The 19,920-nt window shown below is 30.5% G+C and overlaps 1 protein-coding gene across 4 annotated transcripts; it reads right to left on the bottom strand.

The window, feature by feature from the left end:
• Positions 1-4,547: 4,547 nt before the first annotated feature.
• On the bottom strand, positions 4,548-9,379 carry LOC110426560 (Peptidyl-tRNA hydrolase family protein). Of its 4 annotated transcripts, none has more exons than XM_021441799.1 (9): positions 9,222-9,379; positions 8,994-9,115; positions 8,839-8,923; positions 8,683-8,750; positions 7,494-7,544; positions 7,295-7,368; positions 6,047-6,105; positions 5,881-5,957; positions 4,548-4,786 (listed from the first exon to the last, which is right to left on the bottom strand). In XM_021441799.1, exons 2-9 carry the CDS (start codon positions 9,090-9,092, stop codon positions 4,655-4,657), a joined length of 645 nt encoding a protein of 214 aa, XP_021297474.1. In that variant the 5' UTR covers positions 9,093-9,115; positions 9,222-9,379; the 3' UTR covers positions 4,548-4,654. The 4 variants fall into 4 exon arrangements, with proteins under 4 accessions (XP_021297474.1, XP_021297476.1, XP_021297477.1 ...); XM_021441801.2 differs by having other exon boundaries at positions 8,994-9,094; positions 9,222-9,368; XM_021441802.2 differs by having other exon boundaries at positions 8,994-9,094; positions 9,185-9,331.
• Between the last annotated feature and the right edge of the window lie 10,541 nt (positions 9,380-19,920).

Below are 19,920 nucleotides of genomic sequence, written 5' to 3' on the forward strand. Positions count from 1 at the left end.
TTTTATGTTAACTTACAAGTTTGTTATTGTATATATTTTATTTTATTGAAGAAAATATGGATATTCATCTTGTTGGATCCAAGATCTATTATATAAATATATGTCTAGCAAACATTGCTACAACACACATATATTTAAAGACATTGAAAAAAAATCAATGTCAATTAAATATTTGATAGTACAAGATTAATTGGAAGCTCTAAAAGAGCTAATATTTTACTATCTTGAGGAATAAAGCAATAGAGGATATATTATTTTAAGTTTCAAAGAAGTTTATTAAATTTTAAAGATATTCGTTTGATGGATATCATATTGAGACAACGAAAGAAAGAGACACTTAATACCTTTATATTACATCTATTATTTCAAGTAGAAGTGTGTGTTGAAAAAAAATTACTTGCTCTATTCTCAGAATTAAATTATATAAATATTATAATAATTGAAACTCATAATAAATCATAAGTTTACTAATGATTTTAATGTTTGACATGACCGGTTGGACCATCCCAGATCAATAATGATGCACAAAAAAAAAGATTAAAAATTTATACGATCATTTATTGAAAAATCATAAGATTTTTCAATTTAATGAATTTTATGTGCTGCTTGCTCTGAAGGCAAATAAATTATAAGGCTATCATCAGCTAAAGTTGGGATTGAATTCCCTACGTATTTGAATAATATTCAAGGTTATATGTGAATTCATACATCCACCATGTGAACTATTTAGATATTTTACGGTTTTAATCGATGCATCGACTAGATGGTCACATATGTACTTATTATCAACTTGCAATTTAGCATTTGTAATCATTCGTTTGCAAGCACATTTTTCTAATTAAATAATCAAGATTATTTGTCTTGATAATGCTGGTGGATTTACATCTCAAGCCTTTAATATGGCATATTAGTTGAAATAACTATTGAACAGCTTGTTGCTTATGTTTATATACAAAATGGTCTAACAGAATCGTTTATTAAACACTTTCAACTGATTGCAAGGTCATTACTTATGAAATTCAAACTCCCAATGACTGCTTTGGGGCATGCCATTTTAGATGCAGCAACATTTGTATGATCAGGTCAAATGAATTATGATAAATTCTCCCTTATACATTTTGTTTATGGTCAGGAACCAAATATTTCCCATTTAAAAATTTTTTGATGTATGGTATATGTTTCAATTGCTCCACCACAACGCACAAAGATGAGTCCTCAAAAGAGATTATAAATATATGTTGGATATGAATCTTCATTTGTAATTAAATATCTAGAATTATCAATAGGAGATTTATTCATGATAAAATTTATCAATTGTCATATTGATGAAACAATTTTTCCAACATTAATGGGAGAAAAAAAATAAACAGTTGCAAAAGAAAATTTCTTAGAATGAATTATCATTATCTAGTTTTGATCATCGCAAAAATCAATATAAACTAGATTATTATTTTGTAAAATATAGTAAATCAGTTGTCAGACGTATTTACTAACCTAAAAGAATAACTAAATCTTATATACTAATTGCAAATGATCCTACTAGCACTGATGTCCTTGTAGGACAAGGCATGCCAGAAGCGTGGAGATCAATTGGTTCCAAAGATAAAATCTTCGAAAAAAAAAGAGCAAATATTTAAGATGATAAAAAAAGAAGCAGCAAAAAGTCTAGAAGAGACCCTTGACATAATTGAGAAAAATTTCAAAAAAAATTCAAGTACTTGAAATTATTGAAAGTGAAAAGATCTTAATCAATTATGTCATGACGGGAAAAGATGGAATTGATAAATAAATGTCGACGATATTTTATATATAATGTAGAGCTCAATATTATAAAAGAAAAACGAGGATCTTGAACTTCTATTTATTGAAGAATGTAAACAAAGGAATGATTGGCCAATGTGGAAAGACACAATTAAAGTGGAATTGAATTTAATTGCAAAATGTGAAGTTTTTGAACCTATAGTCCGTACATCAAATGATGTAAAACTAATAAGATATAAATAGATATTTGTGCAAATATGAAATGAGAAAAATGAGATTATGAGATATAAAGTACAGCTTGTCGCACAAGGTTTTATCTAAAAATCTAGTATTGAAGATGAAAAGATATTCTCTGTGGTGGATGCAATTACAATCCTATATTAACTAGTTTGACAATATATGAGAAGATTGAAATGCATCTAATGAATATAGCTACAGCTTATTTATATAGCTCATTTGATATCGATATCTATATGAAAATCCTTGAGGGATTTAAGTTGCATGAAGCACAAAATTTGAATTCTTGAGAAATTTATTCGATCAAATTAAATAAATATGTACATGGATTAAAGTAATCCAGACATATGTGATATAATTGCCTTAGTGCATATATATTGAAAGAAGGCTATAAAAATAATCCTATATGCCCATGTATATTATAAAAAGGTTTAAATAAGAATTATTATAATTACTGTCTATGTTGATGACTTGAACATTATTGAAACTCCTGAAGAGTTATCAAAAGCCGTGAATTACTTAAAAAGAGAATTTAAGATGAAAGATCTTGAAAAAATAAAGTTTTATTTTGGGTCTTTAGATTGAACATTTGACAAATCAAATTTTTGTCTATCAATCAAATTATATAGTAAAAGTGCTAAAACGATTTTATATGGACAAAGCATATCCATTAAGTTCACCAATGGATGTAAGGTCACTAAATGTGAAAAAAAAAAAAACTCTTTTCAACCTCGTGAGGATGATGAAGAAGTTTTTGATCTTGAAGTACCGTATCTTATTGCAATTGGAGCACTAATGTATCTTGCTAGCAATACAAGACTTGATATATGAATTGCTGTAAATTTATTAGCAAGATATAGTTCTTCTCCAACTTGAAGACATTGAAATTGAATTAAACATATACTTCGATATCTCCGAAGAACAATGGTAATAAAATTACATTATTCAAATGCATCAAAATAAATTTTAATTAATTATGCAGATGCAGAATATTCATCTGATCCACACAAAGCTCGATCATAGACAAGTTACTTGTTCACATATGGAGAAATTTGAGCAACTCATGAGCAAGTCATGAATGTGTCTAGTTAAGATATTTAACTCAATATATTTGAGAAACGTATAGATTGTCAACCAAGAAAGAAATTCCAACAACGTTATATGAAGATAATACTACTTGTATAGCATAGTAAAAGGAAGGATATATTAAAGGCGATTGAACAAAACACATAGTTCGCCAAAATCCTTCTTCACTGATGATTTCCAAGATAAAAGGTGAAATTAGTGTTCAATCAATGTAGTCAATTGACAATCTAACAGATTTGTTCACCAAAGCCCTCTTTACTACAACATTTGAAAAGTTGGTATAAAAGATTGGAATGCATCATTTTAAAGATCTCTATAATGCAGTCATCAAGAGGAATAAAATACGTACCGTACTCTTTTCCTTCATTAAGGTTTTTCCCACTTGGTTTTTCTTGATAAGGTTTTTAATGAGACAGTATTTCAAAAGCGTATTCTTGAAAAGAATTATGTATTCTTTTTCCTTCACTTGAATTTTTTTCCCATGAGGTTTTTTTCTAGTAAGGTTTTAACGAGGCATATACTTAATACAATGGATATTCAAGGAGTGTTATGAATATTTTTGTGAATATCCATTTATGTTATCTATATCTATATTTGATGTAAATTAGATTGGATTAGAATTTAATCTATCTAATCTCTAAGTGTTATCTTTATCTTGTAAAGAGGTTATTTGTCTATAAATAAACCCCCTTAGTTCATTTGTATATACACTTCAATAAGATTTCTTCTCTCCCCTTAAATACTTTCTTTCTCTCTAAATACTCTCTTATATTTCTCTTATAGTTGTTTTTTAAGATTTATTTCATAACAATTATTATTTATTTAAATATCACTGATTATTTTATCTATACACGTGATGTTAATACAAGGATGGTTAAAAATACAAGATTTTTTCTAAGTATCATGTTACATTTGTGGCACACTTATTACGTGCGTGGGAAAGAAATTAGGTTATCAAAACATGGGCCGTTTACCTTCTGAATGCATGTGGGATTCAAATTCAATTTCCCTAGTAATATGAAAGAACACACATTTTTAGTTCTATATCATGTTTTGAGTTGGTTTAACTTGATTTATGATACTAATCTCGAGTAATCCTTAAATTATTATTGGATGAAATTTTTATTTTTACTTTACTATTACCATTAAATAAGTTGAAATAGAATGCAAAACCTTATTCCAAAGTATAATCTCAGCATTTAACACTTCGCCTAGCAATGGTTCCTTAGCAAGTGTTGGCTCTGAATGTAAAAACTCATAAATGATTTAGACCCTAATCAACAAAACATAAGAGTATTTAGAGAAAGAGATATTTACATTTTAGCTTTAATATTTTTTGCATATTTACTTTCACTTCTAAGACATTCTACATTGCTACTTAAAGGTCCAACATTTTCCTACGTTAAATTTCATTTGCATTGCTAGCTTTGTGATCAAAACAAGAATATGCTGCAAACTTCACCTTCAAAGCAAAGAAAAATAGGTTATTCACAATCTACCACGTTCCCATCATAATGTAAGACATGCTTGTACAGATGATCCTAAAAGCTGACAATAATATCGATGTTACTCAAGTTGGCATTGTTTGCAATCGTATATGCTTATACTTTTGTTCCGTGTTGAAGCGTCTTGCACTTTCTGTAAACCCTTTTGATAAAAGAAGCTTCAGTGCATCAACTCCCTCTTGCAAAGCAGTATCAATCTTGTCCAACAACAAATGCAAAGTAGTACACAATGAAAATGACACTCCAAATTAGTATTAACCCATATTACTTAATCCATTTAAGTTTTAAACAATGTCTTTATCCTAAAGGCAATGCCTTTGGAAAACTAGGGTATCAAATTAAAAACCAAGGGATCAACCAATAACAGGTGGAACGATTCAAACCCAAAATATGTTACAAAGCATGGATGCATATACAAAGGGAGATACACACCAAGGATCATGTAAACCTATATATGAAAATCTATGTGTGCAAACGACTAAATGGTTTCTTCCCCCAATCTACATGTCAATAAAGAAGGCATACTTCACATCAACAGGGTGACACATCACAAAGCTAGAACCCTTTTCCTTCATCAGTATCAAAATTATATTCTCACACTTTGAATGGAAAAAAAGGCTCTGGAATATCAGTTTGTATTGCAGATACATATTAACTCAAAATACTTGTTTCAATTATAAGGAAATACTTTTCCTGCAAATTTATGCCAAGAATTTTCAATGTATTGGACTATTGTCCTTGAGTTCATAATTTTTGGAATACCGGATTAGGCTGGCTGGTGCTACATTAAATCCAGAGCAGACCAGCCAAATGGCCTCAATTTGAACATATTTAGTCAAGCTGCCGCCAAATAAAGCATTGGCAAGGGAGAGCTGGCCAGTTAGCAAAGTCTGGCAGTGGTGAGCTCACTGGCGACAAAAAAAAAAACAAAAAGAAAAGGAAGTACAAAGGGAAAAATAGAAGAACTGAAACAAAGATGTTATTTGCATGAATTACCCCTTGCACATATTAACTTTATTCAGCATATTTAACTGATTATTCTGCCAACTAAAACAAATTTTTAAGGGAATATTCCAAATCCCGTAACCCCCCTGGCTTGACTGTACTAAGTTTAGAGCACATAGCTTTTACTAAAAAAGCAATAAAAGTAGGTGGGATTAATTATATTTTATTTATAAAGTTTAAGTGCAAAATCAGGTATTATAACAAAACTTTTTCAGAACAAGATGTGAACTTCTTAAAAATTAGTTAATTATGGTCAAGCATGATCAAGCAGCGTATTAAATCTTACTCGTTCTCGAGCTGATGTATTAAACTTTTGCAGCAAAAATGCCTTAGGATCCATTTGACCAGGCGGCCCACCAATACCTAACAAACAAATCATGACAATTAAACTATTCAATGAAGAAATAGAGCAGCTATGAACTAGATGTGGTAATATTGGATTTCAAACTAACCAATTCGTAGCCGTGCAAATTCTCTGTTCCCACGAAAATGATAGATTACGCTCTTCAACCTAGTAAAATAATCAATAGTGAGCTAATTTCCACAAGAAAAAAAAAGTATTTCTAAAATAAAGATAAATAAAACACACCACAAATACATAAATAAATATACAAGAATAGCCCACATCTTGCAAACTAAGAGAACATGGACATATACCAATATAGAGGCTAACACATTCAGAAATTTACTCCTCTTTCTCCTCCTTTATTTTCCTTTAATTGAACATGACATACTTTTCAAAAAATCATTCATATTCATTACATATCAATCCAGTGTCCAAGAATATTTTGTTGATATAAGGGTGTTAAGTCACATTGATTTGCTTGGCATTTGAAACCTTGCTGTTACAACTAATACCACACAAGCACACCTTTTGATGCTAAAATGAATGATACCTTGCAGTTAATAAACTAGTTGCAAAACTAGAAAGGTTAGATTCAACAACAAGCTTTCAATCAAGATCATTACGGTGAATATTAGACACAGATCTTAAAGACTCGTATTACAAAGATTTTAATAAACAACAAAATCAAAGAAGCATGCACATGCACCAGCAGTGGCTGTCGACATCTGTCTGCACAAACACATGTTTGAACCATGTTGAGGAAATGACAAGCATCATTTCATTCAAAAAGCAACATACTGATTTTGCACCACTACTTTAGGTCCAGCAGCACAAAAAAACTCAGCAGTAACCAATTCAGCAATTAAAGAAATGGCTTAAACAGTATTGACACACTAGGTATTGGAGGCTGAGAACAGGGCAGAACTTCACTATCTTGCAGCCTGTTACCATCTAGCTACGCTATGGTTGTGGAGAAGAATGTTGAAAACCTCAAGACCAATGCTAACTAGGGCAAAGAACAGACTGATGGCTGAGGCCTAGGCTCAGACCTAATTACCTCAAAGAGAGAACCACATTTAACCAACAAGGTTTTTTTCTTTTTTTTAACTTGATATGATTCACCTAATGATATATACCATAGACATCAACTTCTTTGCCCCCTCTTGTTCCTTTCCTCTTAACCACTTGAGGTGGGAAGCAAATGTTTAGCAAAAGAAATAGTAAGAGGTTGAAACGTTGCTTGTGCTGCAACAAAGCATTTTGTAAAGAGATAAGGAGAGGACTCAAGAAATTCAATGCAACTCTATATATAATGTTTTCTTAGGGTTAAATACATAATATTCTCTATTCATACCCATTATGGCTTCCGTGACCACCTTTGTTTTGAAGACGAAGCACTCCACATGGTAAGTCCATGTCATCATGAAACTACAGCAGGAAAACATTACATGAGCAACTAAGAGATGTTATCAATTATCTTTCGTGATAAACAAAACTGTAATGAAGTATCAAAACCTTGGAGAGACATAAATGCTAGGGAATGGAAAACTTACCACAATCACTCGATTAAGGGGTAGCTTGTAGTAAGCTGCAAGGGGTCCAGTCTGCAATTAATTGGCAAAAGAGAGCACAAGTTATTGCTGGTATGATGGCTATTAATGAAATTTCACACATGTATCTTCGAACTACAGTCATAGCTTTTTAACCACAAAATTATTAGAGATTTATCCTCTGAACAAATGATACAAATCAATCTACTGAGATCCTGACCAAACTAACTTTACAAGTTTCCGCAAATAAGATGAGAGATTTACAAGGAATGGAGGAGTTTTTTCAATTCCCACTACATTAACCACCCCACCTCCCCCTCAAACTCTTTTCTTTTAAATAAATAAGCCCCTTTAAATTACAATCTTTAATTAGGATGTTTAACCCATATAAGTTGACGTCACTATATAGAAGTGATGAATTGTTATTGTTAGCCCTTTCCAGCTTAACTTTTAAGGAAGATTATTTGCTAACTGTTAACATCAGAAAATTCGATTGCTCACTTATTCTACGACACAATGGAATAAATTTCACACTTCCAAATAAGATCTTGCTTGTTGATTTATTTGTAATTTCCCCAAAACTCGATGATAAAACAAAGAAGCACATAAAAGGTGCAATGATGCAGTGATACACCAAATAAGCCATGAACGTTGCAGCTCGAAATAAGAGAGCTCCCCCTTAGAAAACAAAAATTGAAAAACTTGATTGTGAAGGTATTGGCTACAGATCCATTGAAAACTGGATATAGGTGGAAAGGCTGCAAAAGCCAAATACTTTTCCAATTTGTTGTGCACAGTTAAAAGCTAAACATGTGAAATGACCAAACAAGAAGCCTTGTGTCTCTATAAAAATCAAGATTGTGACACTCAAATGTTAAGCATTAAAGAAACCAATAGGCAAACAAAAGTAAGCCATTGGATATCCTCAATTAAAAACAATGGAAAATAAGAATGTTCAATGATTATCCTCGATTCCAGCCCTGTCTTATAAATTATGAAATATTGCTAGTGCAGAAGGCATTTTTTGATTGTTTCTTCATATATCAAACATGAAAAAAGCAAGTTAACAGTAGCAAACAAATTTAATCATTGTTATATGGTTCTGTATTGTGATTTCAAGAAACCAACAATCGCAGGAATGAAAAAGCTTTGAACATGCTAAACTAAGAAATAATATGTTCGAAGCGCTCACGGATTCACCACTCAAGTTCATGTAAGTTTGCGGCTTAGCAAGGAGAACAGCAGAATCACCAACAAAACCTGATAGTTATCAAAGAACAACGATATTCACATACACAAAAATACAGAAATTCTTTAAAAAAAATAGAAATGGAAGAAGATGACAGGCCTTGTCCGAAGATAGCCTTGCAGTGAAGGGTATTCGTTTCAATCCCTTGAGTTTCAGCAAATTTGTCAATCATCTCGAAACCCACCTGCTTCCAGTAAAATGGGAAGTTAAATCTTGTTAAAAATGTTAAAAAAGAAAAGAATAATGTGCCGTACATTGTGTCTAGTTCCTTTATATTTGTCGCCAGGGTTACCTAAACCCAAAAACAGCCATGGCCGTGGAGCACCGCTACAAAAGCATCGCCTAGTAATCATCTCTGTTTGATCATGGAAATTGTCTATGAGGAAAAAGAAAATGAAATTATGAGAAAAAACAATGGGAGAGGGAGTTGGAATGAGGCAGAGACCAAACGACGGAAAAGGTGGAGAGAAAACGAAACGTACGAGGCGGAAAGGAATCTGGGAGAGGCCTGATTTCCCCTTTGCCACGCGGCTCGACGGCTAGTCATTACTGGATGGGAAATGTAGGGAAAAAGAGAGGAGAGAGGGGTTCGGTTTGCGAAGTTTAAAAATTTTTTTAAAAACGCTTTTTATTTTTATTCAGAAAAAATTATATTGCCCAATAGTAACGATTGAATGGTATAGAGATGAATGAGTTATCCCAGATAACTGAATGTATTAGCCAAACATGGCCCTCTTAGCCTTAAAGGTGATACAAGCCTTTTATTTATCAAGATAGCTAAGCTGATTTTAAACAATTCATCTTTATTGCTCAACTTTATTAATTTTGATTTATCATCGTCTTTGAGAACTGAATATTTTTTAATGCACAAGTTCCATAAAGGATGGCATATGCAAAGCATATTTAAAAATCTGAACTTACGAGAGAACTATGCACATTTCCCTATAAGAACCCTTTAGAAAGAAAGAAAAGGACTTAGAAACTCATGTTGGAAGAAATACATGATTTTTATTTTTAAGGGTGTTTGCCCTACATTACAAGGGGTCCTTTATTTTTATAAGCAAAGGAAGTGGAAACAACAAAACTTACATAGTGAAAAGATAAACATACACTGATAGATAGTGACTCATACTAAAGTTTTAGTCATAATCTGTTTCTGGGTCAGAGGTAAGATTGAGCTCCATTATCATATGTTGTTTCCTTTATTTGCAGATATACATGTGCAAGGAAAGGGCCTCGGAGTCTATATCACAATGTCCTTTACAAGTTTCACAAGGTGGCTTTATAGAGAGCTATGCAATCTTATCTTCATTGATTTCTCCGTAGTCCGAAGGGTCTTAAGACCTTTCATTGTATTCTTTCATGTTGCTTTAATTTAGTCAAGATAAAGTCTAAGTGTCTCAAGAAAGTAATCCCATGGCATCTTTATCTTTGATAAGGGCCAGATGTGATCAGGGATGATCCTATTATGTTGGCAGATGCATTTTTGAAACTCCCTGTATTCCTTATCAAGTTCTCTAATGTTGCAACGAAATGACTTATATGCCAATGTTGAGGGAATGGTACCAAGCTGAGTAGCTTTTCCATGAGTCATGAAATATTGAGGTTGGTAGAGGATAAAAATGACCATCTTTTTTTTCTTCTTGCTTCTGATATGGCTAACTCTTTCCAATGAGAAAGTGGATAGAACCATGTGAGGATATCCACAAAATTTTTTTACCATGCTTCGATATCTTCATTTATTGTTTTTTCTATGAATTTCAAGAAATCCATAATATGAAGCTAGATACCAATGTGGTACTTATGAGTTAAGTACCAAAATATCCATTTTAATTCATCAGGAATTCCATGAACTCGTAATAGAAATGATGGATGAAATGGTATTTTGGATGAAGACCATAAGGTTTTAAGATAAGACCACCATGTTTTCTAAAAACTTCGATTTGGTATTCAAAAATCATCTGCTCAGTTTTTTGGTGAAATGTTCCTTCTTGGACTAGTTTGAGAACTTCAAGAGGATAGTCAGGATGAAGGTTTGGAGCTATTGGGGTAAAGGATGAAGAGGATGACCCTATAATGTAGGTTCCTAGTTTTGGTGTGAACCTTGAGGGTTTTGGATTGAACATCATGATTTTAGGTTATTGGGAAAGTCTGGATAGGAAATCTACAAGATGGTTTGTTTTCTCTTTTATATGTTTGGTTTCAAAAGAATACTTTGAAAACCATTCTGCCCATCTTAATAACTCGGGATGTGGAACTATTTTTTGTTTGAACTTCAACACCTAAAGAAAGGAAGACATATCTATGTCTACTAAAAAGTGATGTCCAATAAGCTGAAATTTAAATTTTATGATTGCCTTTTTGACAGCAAAAATTTCTTTAAAAATAGAATGATAATGTATTTCAGAGCTTGAAAATTTTTAACTTTTGCATGCACAAATGTGCCTTTTGCCTTGCTTTTCTTCGAGAGAATCGCTCCCCAATATTTATCATTGGCATTAGTTTGTAGAACTCTTTTACCATCAGAAGGGATTTGTAGTGGTTCCAAGTCTTGTAAACTTTGCTTAAGATTTAGAATGGCCCTACTTTGGGCTAGTCCGTAGTTCGAAGAATATTTCTTAAGCATTTTTCTCAAAAAATTAGAGTACTTTGAGAATTTTGAGACAAAATTTTGGAAATAATTTTGTATGCTAAGGAACTACTGAACTTGCTTCTTTGTGAGGTATTGGTTTGGAAATTTTAACAGTTCTTGTGAAATGTGAGAGTTTTGGTTGATATTTTCCTTGGAGTATATGCATTCCAAGGAAATCTATCTCAGACTTGAATATTTGCATCTTTTTCTATGAAAGCATGACTTCATATTTGAAGACTAGTTTTGAAAACTATTGGAGGAGTTGTATATGGCTTTTTTCTGTTAGGTTGAATAAGAGAATATCATCTATATAGGTAAAAGCCTAGCCTAAAATATATTAGAAGATTTTGATTATGGCCTTATGAAATAGTGATGATACTGTTTTAAGCCCAAATGGTAGAACAATCTAGTGGTAATGATGATTGGGTATGCAAAATCTTATTTTTGGCTTGTCTTCAAGACTAATCCCTAACTATCAAAATCTTGCTTTGAGGTCAAATTTTGAGAAAAACTTTGCTTGAGCCAAACTTGATAAGATTGAATTCCTGTTAGGCAAAGGAAATTTGTTGTCCAATAGAAAATGATTAAAAGGCTGGTAGTTGATGACTAATCTCAGTTTGGCCCTTACTTGCTTTACTGGTTTGTTAACATAAAAGGCTTGACATGCTCATTGAGAATTTGATGGCTCAATCAATCCTTGTTGTAATAATTTTTTTCATTCCTTTTTTGTTAGGTTTTGGTGTTTTGGATTCATGATTGAATGACTTGCTTTGGTGGGATTAATGTTCTCATTAAGTTTAATGGGAGCTTAATAAAGAATTCAAGATTCTTCCAAAGAGGGTTGTTGTATTTCAAAAGGAATTTTGAGTGAGAGTTAGCACATGCTTTTTGCTTGAGGAGTTCGACCATCATCTGGTTTTGCTCTTCTAATTGTTAGATGGAATAAAACTTTCAGATTAAAACAAAAGGTTTGAAAGAGTATTTGTATCTGATCCTATTTGGAAGTATTCTTAAATGTTGGTATTCAAGATAAATGTTAAATCTGACAATTATATCTTTTCCAGGTAACACTAATCTAAATACTCAAGTTATGATGAAGCATTGGGGGAAAAATTGGATAATAATTGGCTTACTGATCAAATGAGTGGTGAAAGTCTAGTCTGAAGCTGTCTTGAAGTGCTTTTCATAAGGTATCTAGAATTCCTTGGGTAATATTTTTGGGTTCATTATTGTTTCTGCTACTCGAATGTCAAAGAAGGCTATTGTAGGGACTGGCTAACTATGCTTTGAAAGGTATATGGAGACTGGTATGGAAGGTACTATTGGATCAAAAAGACTTTGAATTTTCAATTGAGAGGGAAAGTCAATCTAGAGTTGTATCATAAAAAAGTCTTCAATTTTGGTGTTTGAGTCAAGAGTGATGATTTGGATGGCAAACAGGGTTTTGCCTAAGGGTCTGAGAAGATTGATTCGAGATCTTCTTCATCTAGATTAATTACAATCTTCTATTGGATGTCTTGGAACATATTTGCACTTCTTTTCTTATTAGTAGGATATTGTTTGGCAAAATGCCCTTATTGGTTGTAGATGAAACACTTTGTCAGTTTTGTTTTTTTGCCTGAGTGCTTGTTCTTGAGATATTTCCATTTGGTCCTATATCTGTTATATGAGGGATAAGCTCTGGTCCTTTTATATTTTTTGAAATGCTTTCTCTTTTTCATTTTACAATCGTAGTCTCGAATTTTGAGACATTTTATCTAGCAATTTATTCTTTCACAAGCTTTGTATAATTCATTATTTCCCGCGAGATAGTCTTAGACTACTTTTCTTCTATGGCAGATATCTTCAAGGGCAACATGGACTTTTTGCTGTATTTCTCCAAGAATAAAGGAAAAAATGTCATTTCTTTGCTATTGAAAAGCTCTGGTCACCTTTGCCTGAACTAGATCCGGTAGCTAGGAAAGAAAAACTTGTTTTAAGCTTTTAGGGGCTCCAAGAATATAAAACAGTTTTTGCATCTTTTGGAAATGTCTATCAAGAACACTTTTTTTGAAAAAAGTAGCATTTTCTTTGGAAAAATTCTTTCCTTTGCAAACTTCTGACATCATCAGGAATTCCAAGAAAGTATCTATGGAGAATTTGAGCAACTTGCCTAAATTCTTTCTCATTAGATCTACTACCGTTAGCCATAGAATTAGAAGCGGAGGGTAAGGGGCTAGTAATGCCCCCACCCTCCAAAAATTTTAAAATTTTAAAACATATCTTTATTTTTTTAGAATTTTATAATTTTACTCCTACAAAAATTTTAAAATCTTTATGTTGTACCTTTAATTTTTGGAATTTTATAATTTTATGCCTATAATAATTTTTTATTTGGTGAGGTGTCCTGCAACAATTAGTCAACAACTAATTTTAATAGCCTTAGGACTAAAATAAAACCTATTGTAATAGAATTATTCCCAAACCCCACTTTCCCAAAACCTCACAACCACGCATTCTTTGTACGAAAAACATCTAGTCAATAACTCAATTTTCATATCATTGTAATTGGTAAGTTTGGTTTATTCACTCTTGGCACATCGTTGGTCCCTTAGAATGATTTTGAATCATTTGATGTTGAAAGTATTTGCAACCTTGAAAATAAATATTACTTGATGACTGTACGGATCATGATAAAATGTATTTAAGCTATCAATTGAATTTATTCAAGCTGGACATTTTTCATAAGCGGGCTTTGAAAAATATACTTACACTTTTTGAGTTATGTCAAGTGTTGATGAAGACAAGAATAGCAAAAGTTTACTTCGTTGTTGATAGATTGATATGATTTGTCTTGACTCTTTTAGTTTCCACTACAAGATTAAAGCATGCATTTTCTGCTATAAAAGTCATTAAGAACAAACTCTTAATAGAATATCAAATGATTTTCTTAGAAATTCATTAATCATTCTCATTGAAAAGAAAACATTCAAGACTTTGATATTGATTCAGTGATAAATGCCTTCAACTCTATATCCATGAAAAACAATCGAGCTCAATTAAAGATGCCCAATATCAGCATACAATAATTGTTAAAAAATGTCTTTATTTTGTACTTAATACGTAATTAGAGTTATTTATGTAATTTTCATATGAATTTTTTCCATTTAAGTTACTTTATATTTTTATCAAACATTGAACTGATTTATATTGTCTTCACCCCTTAAATGTGAAATTTTGACTCCGCCATTGCATAGAATAGAGCGTCATTGGCTCAAGTCTGAGTAGCTCAATCTCCTTGTTGCGAGGATGTTATGGTGCTTGGCAAGCCAAATCTAGCCATTAGTGGCATTGCTTGGTCGGAGACTAGATTGCGTCATTCGCCCATCATCAATTAGTTGGTGAGGAAGAACGAAAAAGAAAGGAAAAAGAAAAAGTAGGGAAGAAAAGGGAAAAAATATAATGAAAACAATATTAAAATTTTAATTAATTAAAATAAAATAAAAATAAAAATTTTAATTATGATGAATATAATTTTTTATAATAAATTATGATTATTTTTATAAAAGGGTAAACCAGTTTTTACATTTATTCTTTTTATGCTATTTGGCGGAATGGCGATTATTTCAATTTAGAGGTTTCAAGGTTGTGCCTTTGGTAGGAATTACATTTTTTTATAGGTGCCTAATTCTTGATGTATAATTTTTTTTGAAGTAGTTCTATTGCATTCATTTTATATAATAATAAATGATACAGAGCATGTTTTAACTTAAAATTTGTATAGAGTTTTATTGTGTTAAACCAACTTATACTTGGAATGAAGTTTTTTTTTTCTTTTGGTTATGAAATAAAATTCATTCCATGTGATAATAAGAGAATAAAGAAACCTAAAATGATTTAAATGGAGGAATGTCATTTGCAGCAAAAAGTAGTAAATTGACAACTTTAAGTAACACAGAGTGTGTGTTTGGTTCGCAAAAAGAATAAAGTGAGAATGGAATAATTATTCTGTAAAAATAGAATAAGAGATGAATAGTTGTTATGTAGTTTGATTCATTGGAATGAAATAGGATAGGAATTATTATTATGAATTATTTTAATGTTCGGTTGGCAGGAATAATTTTAGAAATAACAAAAGAATAAGTGATAAATGAAAAAAAATATATTATAATATTTAATTTTTACATTAAAAATATTTATTATTTTAATAATTTATTGAAAATAGTAACAAAATTGTTATTTAAATGTTTATATGATTATATATTTAATTTACAAAATATTTATAATCTATATTTCATTTAAAATGTTAATAATTTACAATAAAAACATTAATTTTATTATTTTATTTTATTCTTTATTTTTAAAATATTTTATTATTAAAATTTTAATTTAATTTTTAAGTTTAAAATATTAAATTTTTATAATTTATAATTAAAACTTAATTTAGTGAACAAAAATGTCCTTCCTTCAGTTTAAGAATTATCATAGTACATGAAATTCAATTATTCATTTTTTAAATTTCTTTCTCTCTATCCAACTAGCTCTCTCCTTCTCTCATTATAAATTAACTTTTATAATTTATAATTAAAACATAATCTTTTTTCTTTTAAATTCATTTTAATTTAATGAGAGAAGGAGAGAGGCAGTTGGATAGAGAGAAATAAATTTAAAAATGAATAAATTGTATTTCATGTACTATGGTAAGTCTTAAAATTAAGGAAGGACATTTTTGTTTACTAAATTTTTTACTCTATTCCTTACCTCTTTAAATAGCCAATACCAAGAGAACCTTGGTAGTGGCTATTCCCCCATCTCCCTCAATGACTATTTCAAGGAATGGTCATTCTTTCCACCCAAATAACGTATTAAAGAAAGATAAGGAATAGGGGAAATGACTATTTCATTCCCCAACCAAACATGCTAATAGTCCCAAGACATTAAGACTTGATCCCTTAAAGAAATAAAACTTTACTAAAATAGTTTTAGTAACTTACCTAATTTGAGTAGGAAACTTTTTGCACCAAATGTTTTAAATTAGTATTTTTAAATTATTTGCCTAATAATAGTTTAAACAAATATAAAAGATAAATAAATTAAATTAAACATATATTTTATTTCATTGTTTGATTATGGGTGTATGTATGGTTATATGTGAATGATTATGAACTTAGGCCTATTGGATGTGGATGAGTGTATAGTTATATTTTTCATGGAATTTTTGAAATATTTATATTTTACAGGTTTTTAAAATTCTCTTCTCATCTTACTCCTCTCAAATTTAATTCATTTTTTTTATGAATTATGTAAAAGTTATAGTTTATAAAAGATTATATTAGGATATAATTTTATGTAAATCCCAAAGAGATATGACCAAGGTTTATGAAAACCTAAGAATGTAATTACCTAAGATATGACCAACTAGTTTTCTTTTGATGGCTCATGGAAACTAATTTAGATAAAAGTTCACAATCATCCATTACTTGTATGCATTTAGTAGACTTATGTTATGCAATTTTTTAATGTTATGCATGCATGATGATGAGACCAATAACATGAGTATGTTCAAACCCAATTGTTAGAGAATGTTTGGCCTTTTTTTTTTTTTTAGCTTAAAAGCTTTATGAAAAATAATAGCTTTTAAAATTAAGTTAAAGCTGTTTGATAAATTTATTTTTTATAAGCTTTTTTTTATAAATAAACTATTTGACAAAACAATTTATATAAACTCTAATTTTGGTTGAAATTACCATAAAAGTTATTTAATAAATAACTTTCTATTAATCACAAGTTTCTTTATTCAAAATAGAAAAAATTATCTTTATTTTTTATCTATTTAAAATAAAATTTTGAAATTATAAAAAGTATTTTTATATAACATAAAGTTTATAATTAATAATAAATCATAAAAAAAGAGTTTCACAAATAATTCATAGGTAACACATAATTCATGAACAACCCATAAATTAACGATTTCTATTTTCTATCAATGTAGCAGCTATTTGGTTGCGAACTCTACCAATGTAACTATCATCCAATGCTCTTCTAAAAGTAGACGAACCTATTTCTTCATCATTACTTTTTTCTTCATGAGTCTCTGGAATATAATGGGGATTATGATCACATTGGTCAAACTCCTCATCTATAACACCACACTATCTAATATAATTATGAAGTGCTATTGTTGCAACAATAATCTCTTCTTGTTTTATCAACAGAAATAGCTTCATATCACGTATAATATGCCACCTATTCTTCCAAACCCCAATGGTTTTTTCAATGACATTTCTTAACGAAGAATGTGTATGGTTGAATATTTCTTCTACACCTTCTGGTTGGCTGCAACCTCTAAAATTAGAAATGTGATATCTTTCACCTTTATAGATACCTTTTCATATTAGGATAACCAGCATCCACTACATAATATTTACCTAAAAAAAAGTTAAAGGTCTAAAGATTAGTTCATTAAAAAAATTCAAAAGATAAATATACAAAATGTCAAACTTTATACAATAAAAATTATAAATTGTACCTTTTGGAGGGTGAGGGAACACATTTTTCATTTCTTCAAGTACAGTTGAAAAGATATGGGTGTCATGTGCAGTGCTAGGCCAACCAACAATCACAAAAGTAAATAGCATATCAAAATTACACCCTAACATGACATTGTGTGTTGGATATTCCTTTCAACTAATAAAATGAATTTGATCATTTGACGGAGGAATATTAGGAACATGTGATTCATCTATAGAACCAATGTACCCTTGAAAATAAGGCCAATATCTATGATCATTTTTAATTTTGGATGGAACTTCTGCAAATTGAAAATTTAAAGCCTTGACAATTTCATTGGCTAACAAACATAAACTATCTAACACTTTACCGAACTTCCTACTTACAGTCTCTCCTGATTTTCCAAATTTTTTTTGGACATTTCAATTTGTTTTGCTATGTGCACAAATCCAAAGAAACATAGCAACTACCTCCAATGCTATCATGTCTATAGATGGATGTAACAATCCTTTATTTATTAATGTATCTGTAAGTTGTAATACAACATGTGATTCCATCCTAAACATTCTATAACTTTCACTTGGAGTTTGTAAAGTTTCACGTAACTAATTTCATCCATCAGAATAATTGAATCTGTTTCCTTATTTCATTAAGTATTTCATTCGATACACAATTGCAATAGCAGCTCCTCCATATATGTTTTGATAAAACCTTAAACATTTCTTCTTTCTACAACTTGTATTGATGCTTTGACTTCATTAGAAGACATTAGTTTGACAATATCAAAATACATAATTAGAAATTCAAGTATATCAATTAAAAAAAACAAATATTATTTGAAACAAATCAAATAGTACAAATGACAATTCAAATAAATGTAACATGGATAATGCTAAATTCTTTCAAACACCAATTTAATTAGACATAACAAGTAACATAAATATAAAGGGAAAGTATTGTAAAGTTCAACATCAACCTAAAATAAACAAATCAAATCCTAAACTAATCAACTAATCGCGCCACAATTTGATAGATTATGCTTATATTGAATCCAGTTTAGCTTATCACTTAAATCTGGCAAAGAAATAAAAATAAGTCTATTTTTTTCCTTGTTAATCAATTGTAGTGCAAAATTAAATTCATCTGCATTCAATCTCCCCTCATTTTCTAGGTTTTTCATTGGTCAAACACACTCTAGAATACTATATTATCCTGTGGCTTGCGATGATACTAAAATTTCAGCACTTTCAGTTGCGTTATGACTTTTTGCTACCTCACATAATCGTTCCAATATTCTTTGCAAGCTTGTTGTAGTTCCAATTTTTCCTTACCCTTTGTAACTTTTTTTTCCCATTTCTTTTGGTACCATTTTTTCCTCTTGATTTGAGTGTTTACCATAGGGTCGTCATCTTCATCACAATTGAATTCTTCAACATCAAATTCAACTCTGTCTTGTAACAAAGTTAGATTTGCAGATCTGACATTATTTTCAATTAGTATACCTATCGCTGGTGTCCATGCATTTTGATTGGTGGCTACTTATCCTAAATATAAATTCCAATTCATCAGCATGTTCCAACCCTTGATATCAAAATCTATCATATTTTGGATTGACCTACACAAATATCAAAGAGAAAGAAACTTTTAAACAACGTACTTATGTAAAATAATTTATAGTAGATGAAACATATAAAATTTAAAATACTTACTTTTATTTTGGCTTCCCACGATGTTGCATCAGCTTTGATGCTTCCTGTCTCATGGTTCTAACCCAAACCTGATTCTTTGCCCTTCAATTGTTTCCATAAACTCCATTCATTCCTTAGATTATCCAGTTTATTTTTCAATTGGTTTTGGGTATAGTTTTTATTAGCATGAGTATTAAATTCTTGTACTACAACTTCCCATCTTTTAGTTCTAAATGAAATTCTTGGTTTTTCACACTTACGAATCTCATCAAAATAAACTTGAAGTAAGATTTTAATAATGACCAAATCCCACTTTGTATTATGTTTTGGTTTATTTGAAATTTCACAATTAAGTGAAGGCATTTCTTGGCT

The sequence above is a fragment of the Theobroma umbraticum genome, unplaced genomic scaffold (assembly GCF_002168275.2).
Source record: "Theobroma umbraticum cultivar Fairchild unplaced genomic scaffold, ASM216827v3 scaffold_89.0, whole genome shotgun sequence".
Lineage (NCBI taxonomy): Eukaryota > Viridiplantae > Streptophyta > Magnoliopsida > Malvales > Malvaceae > Theobroma > Theobroma umbraticum.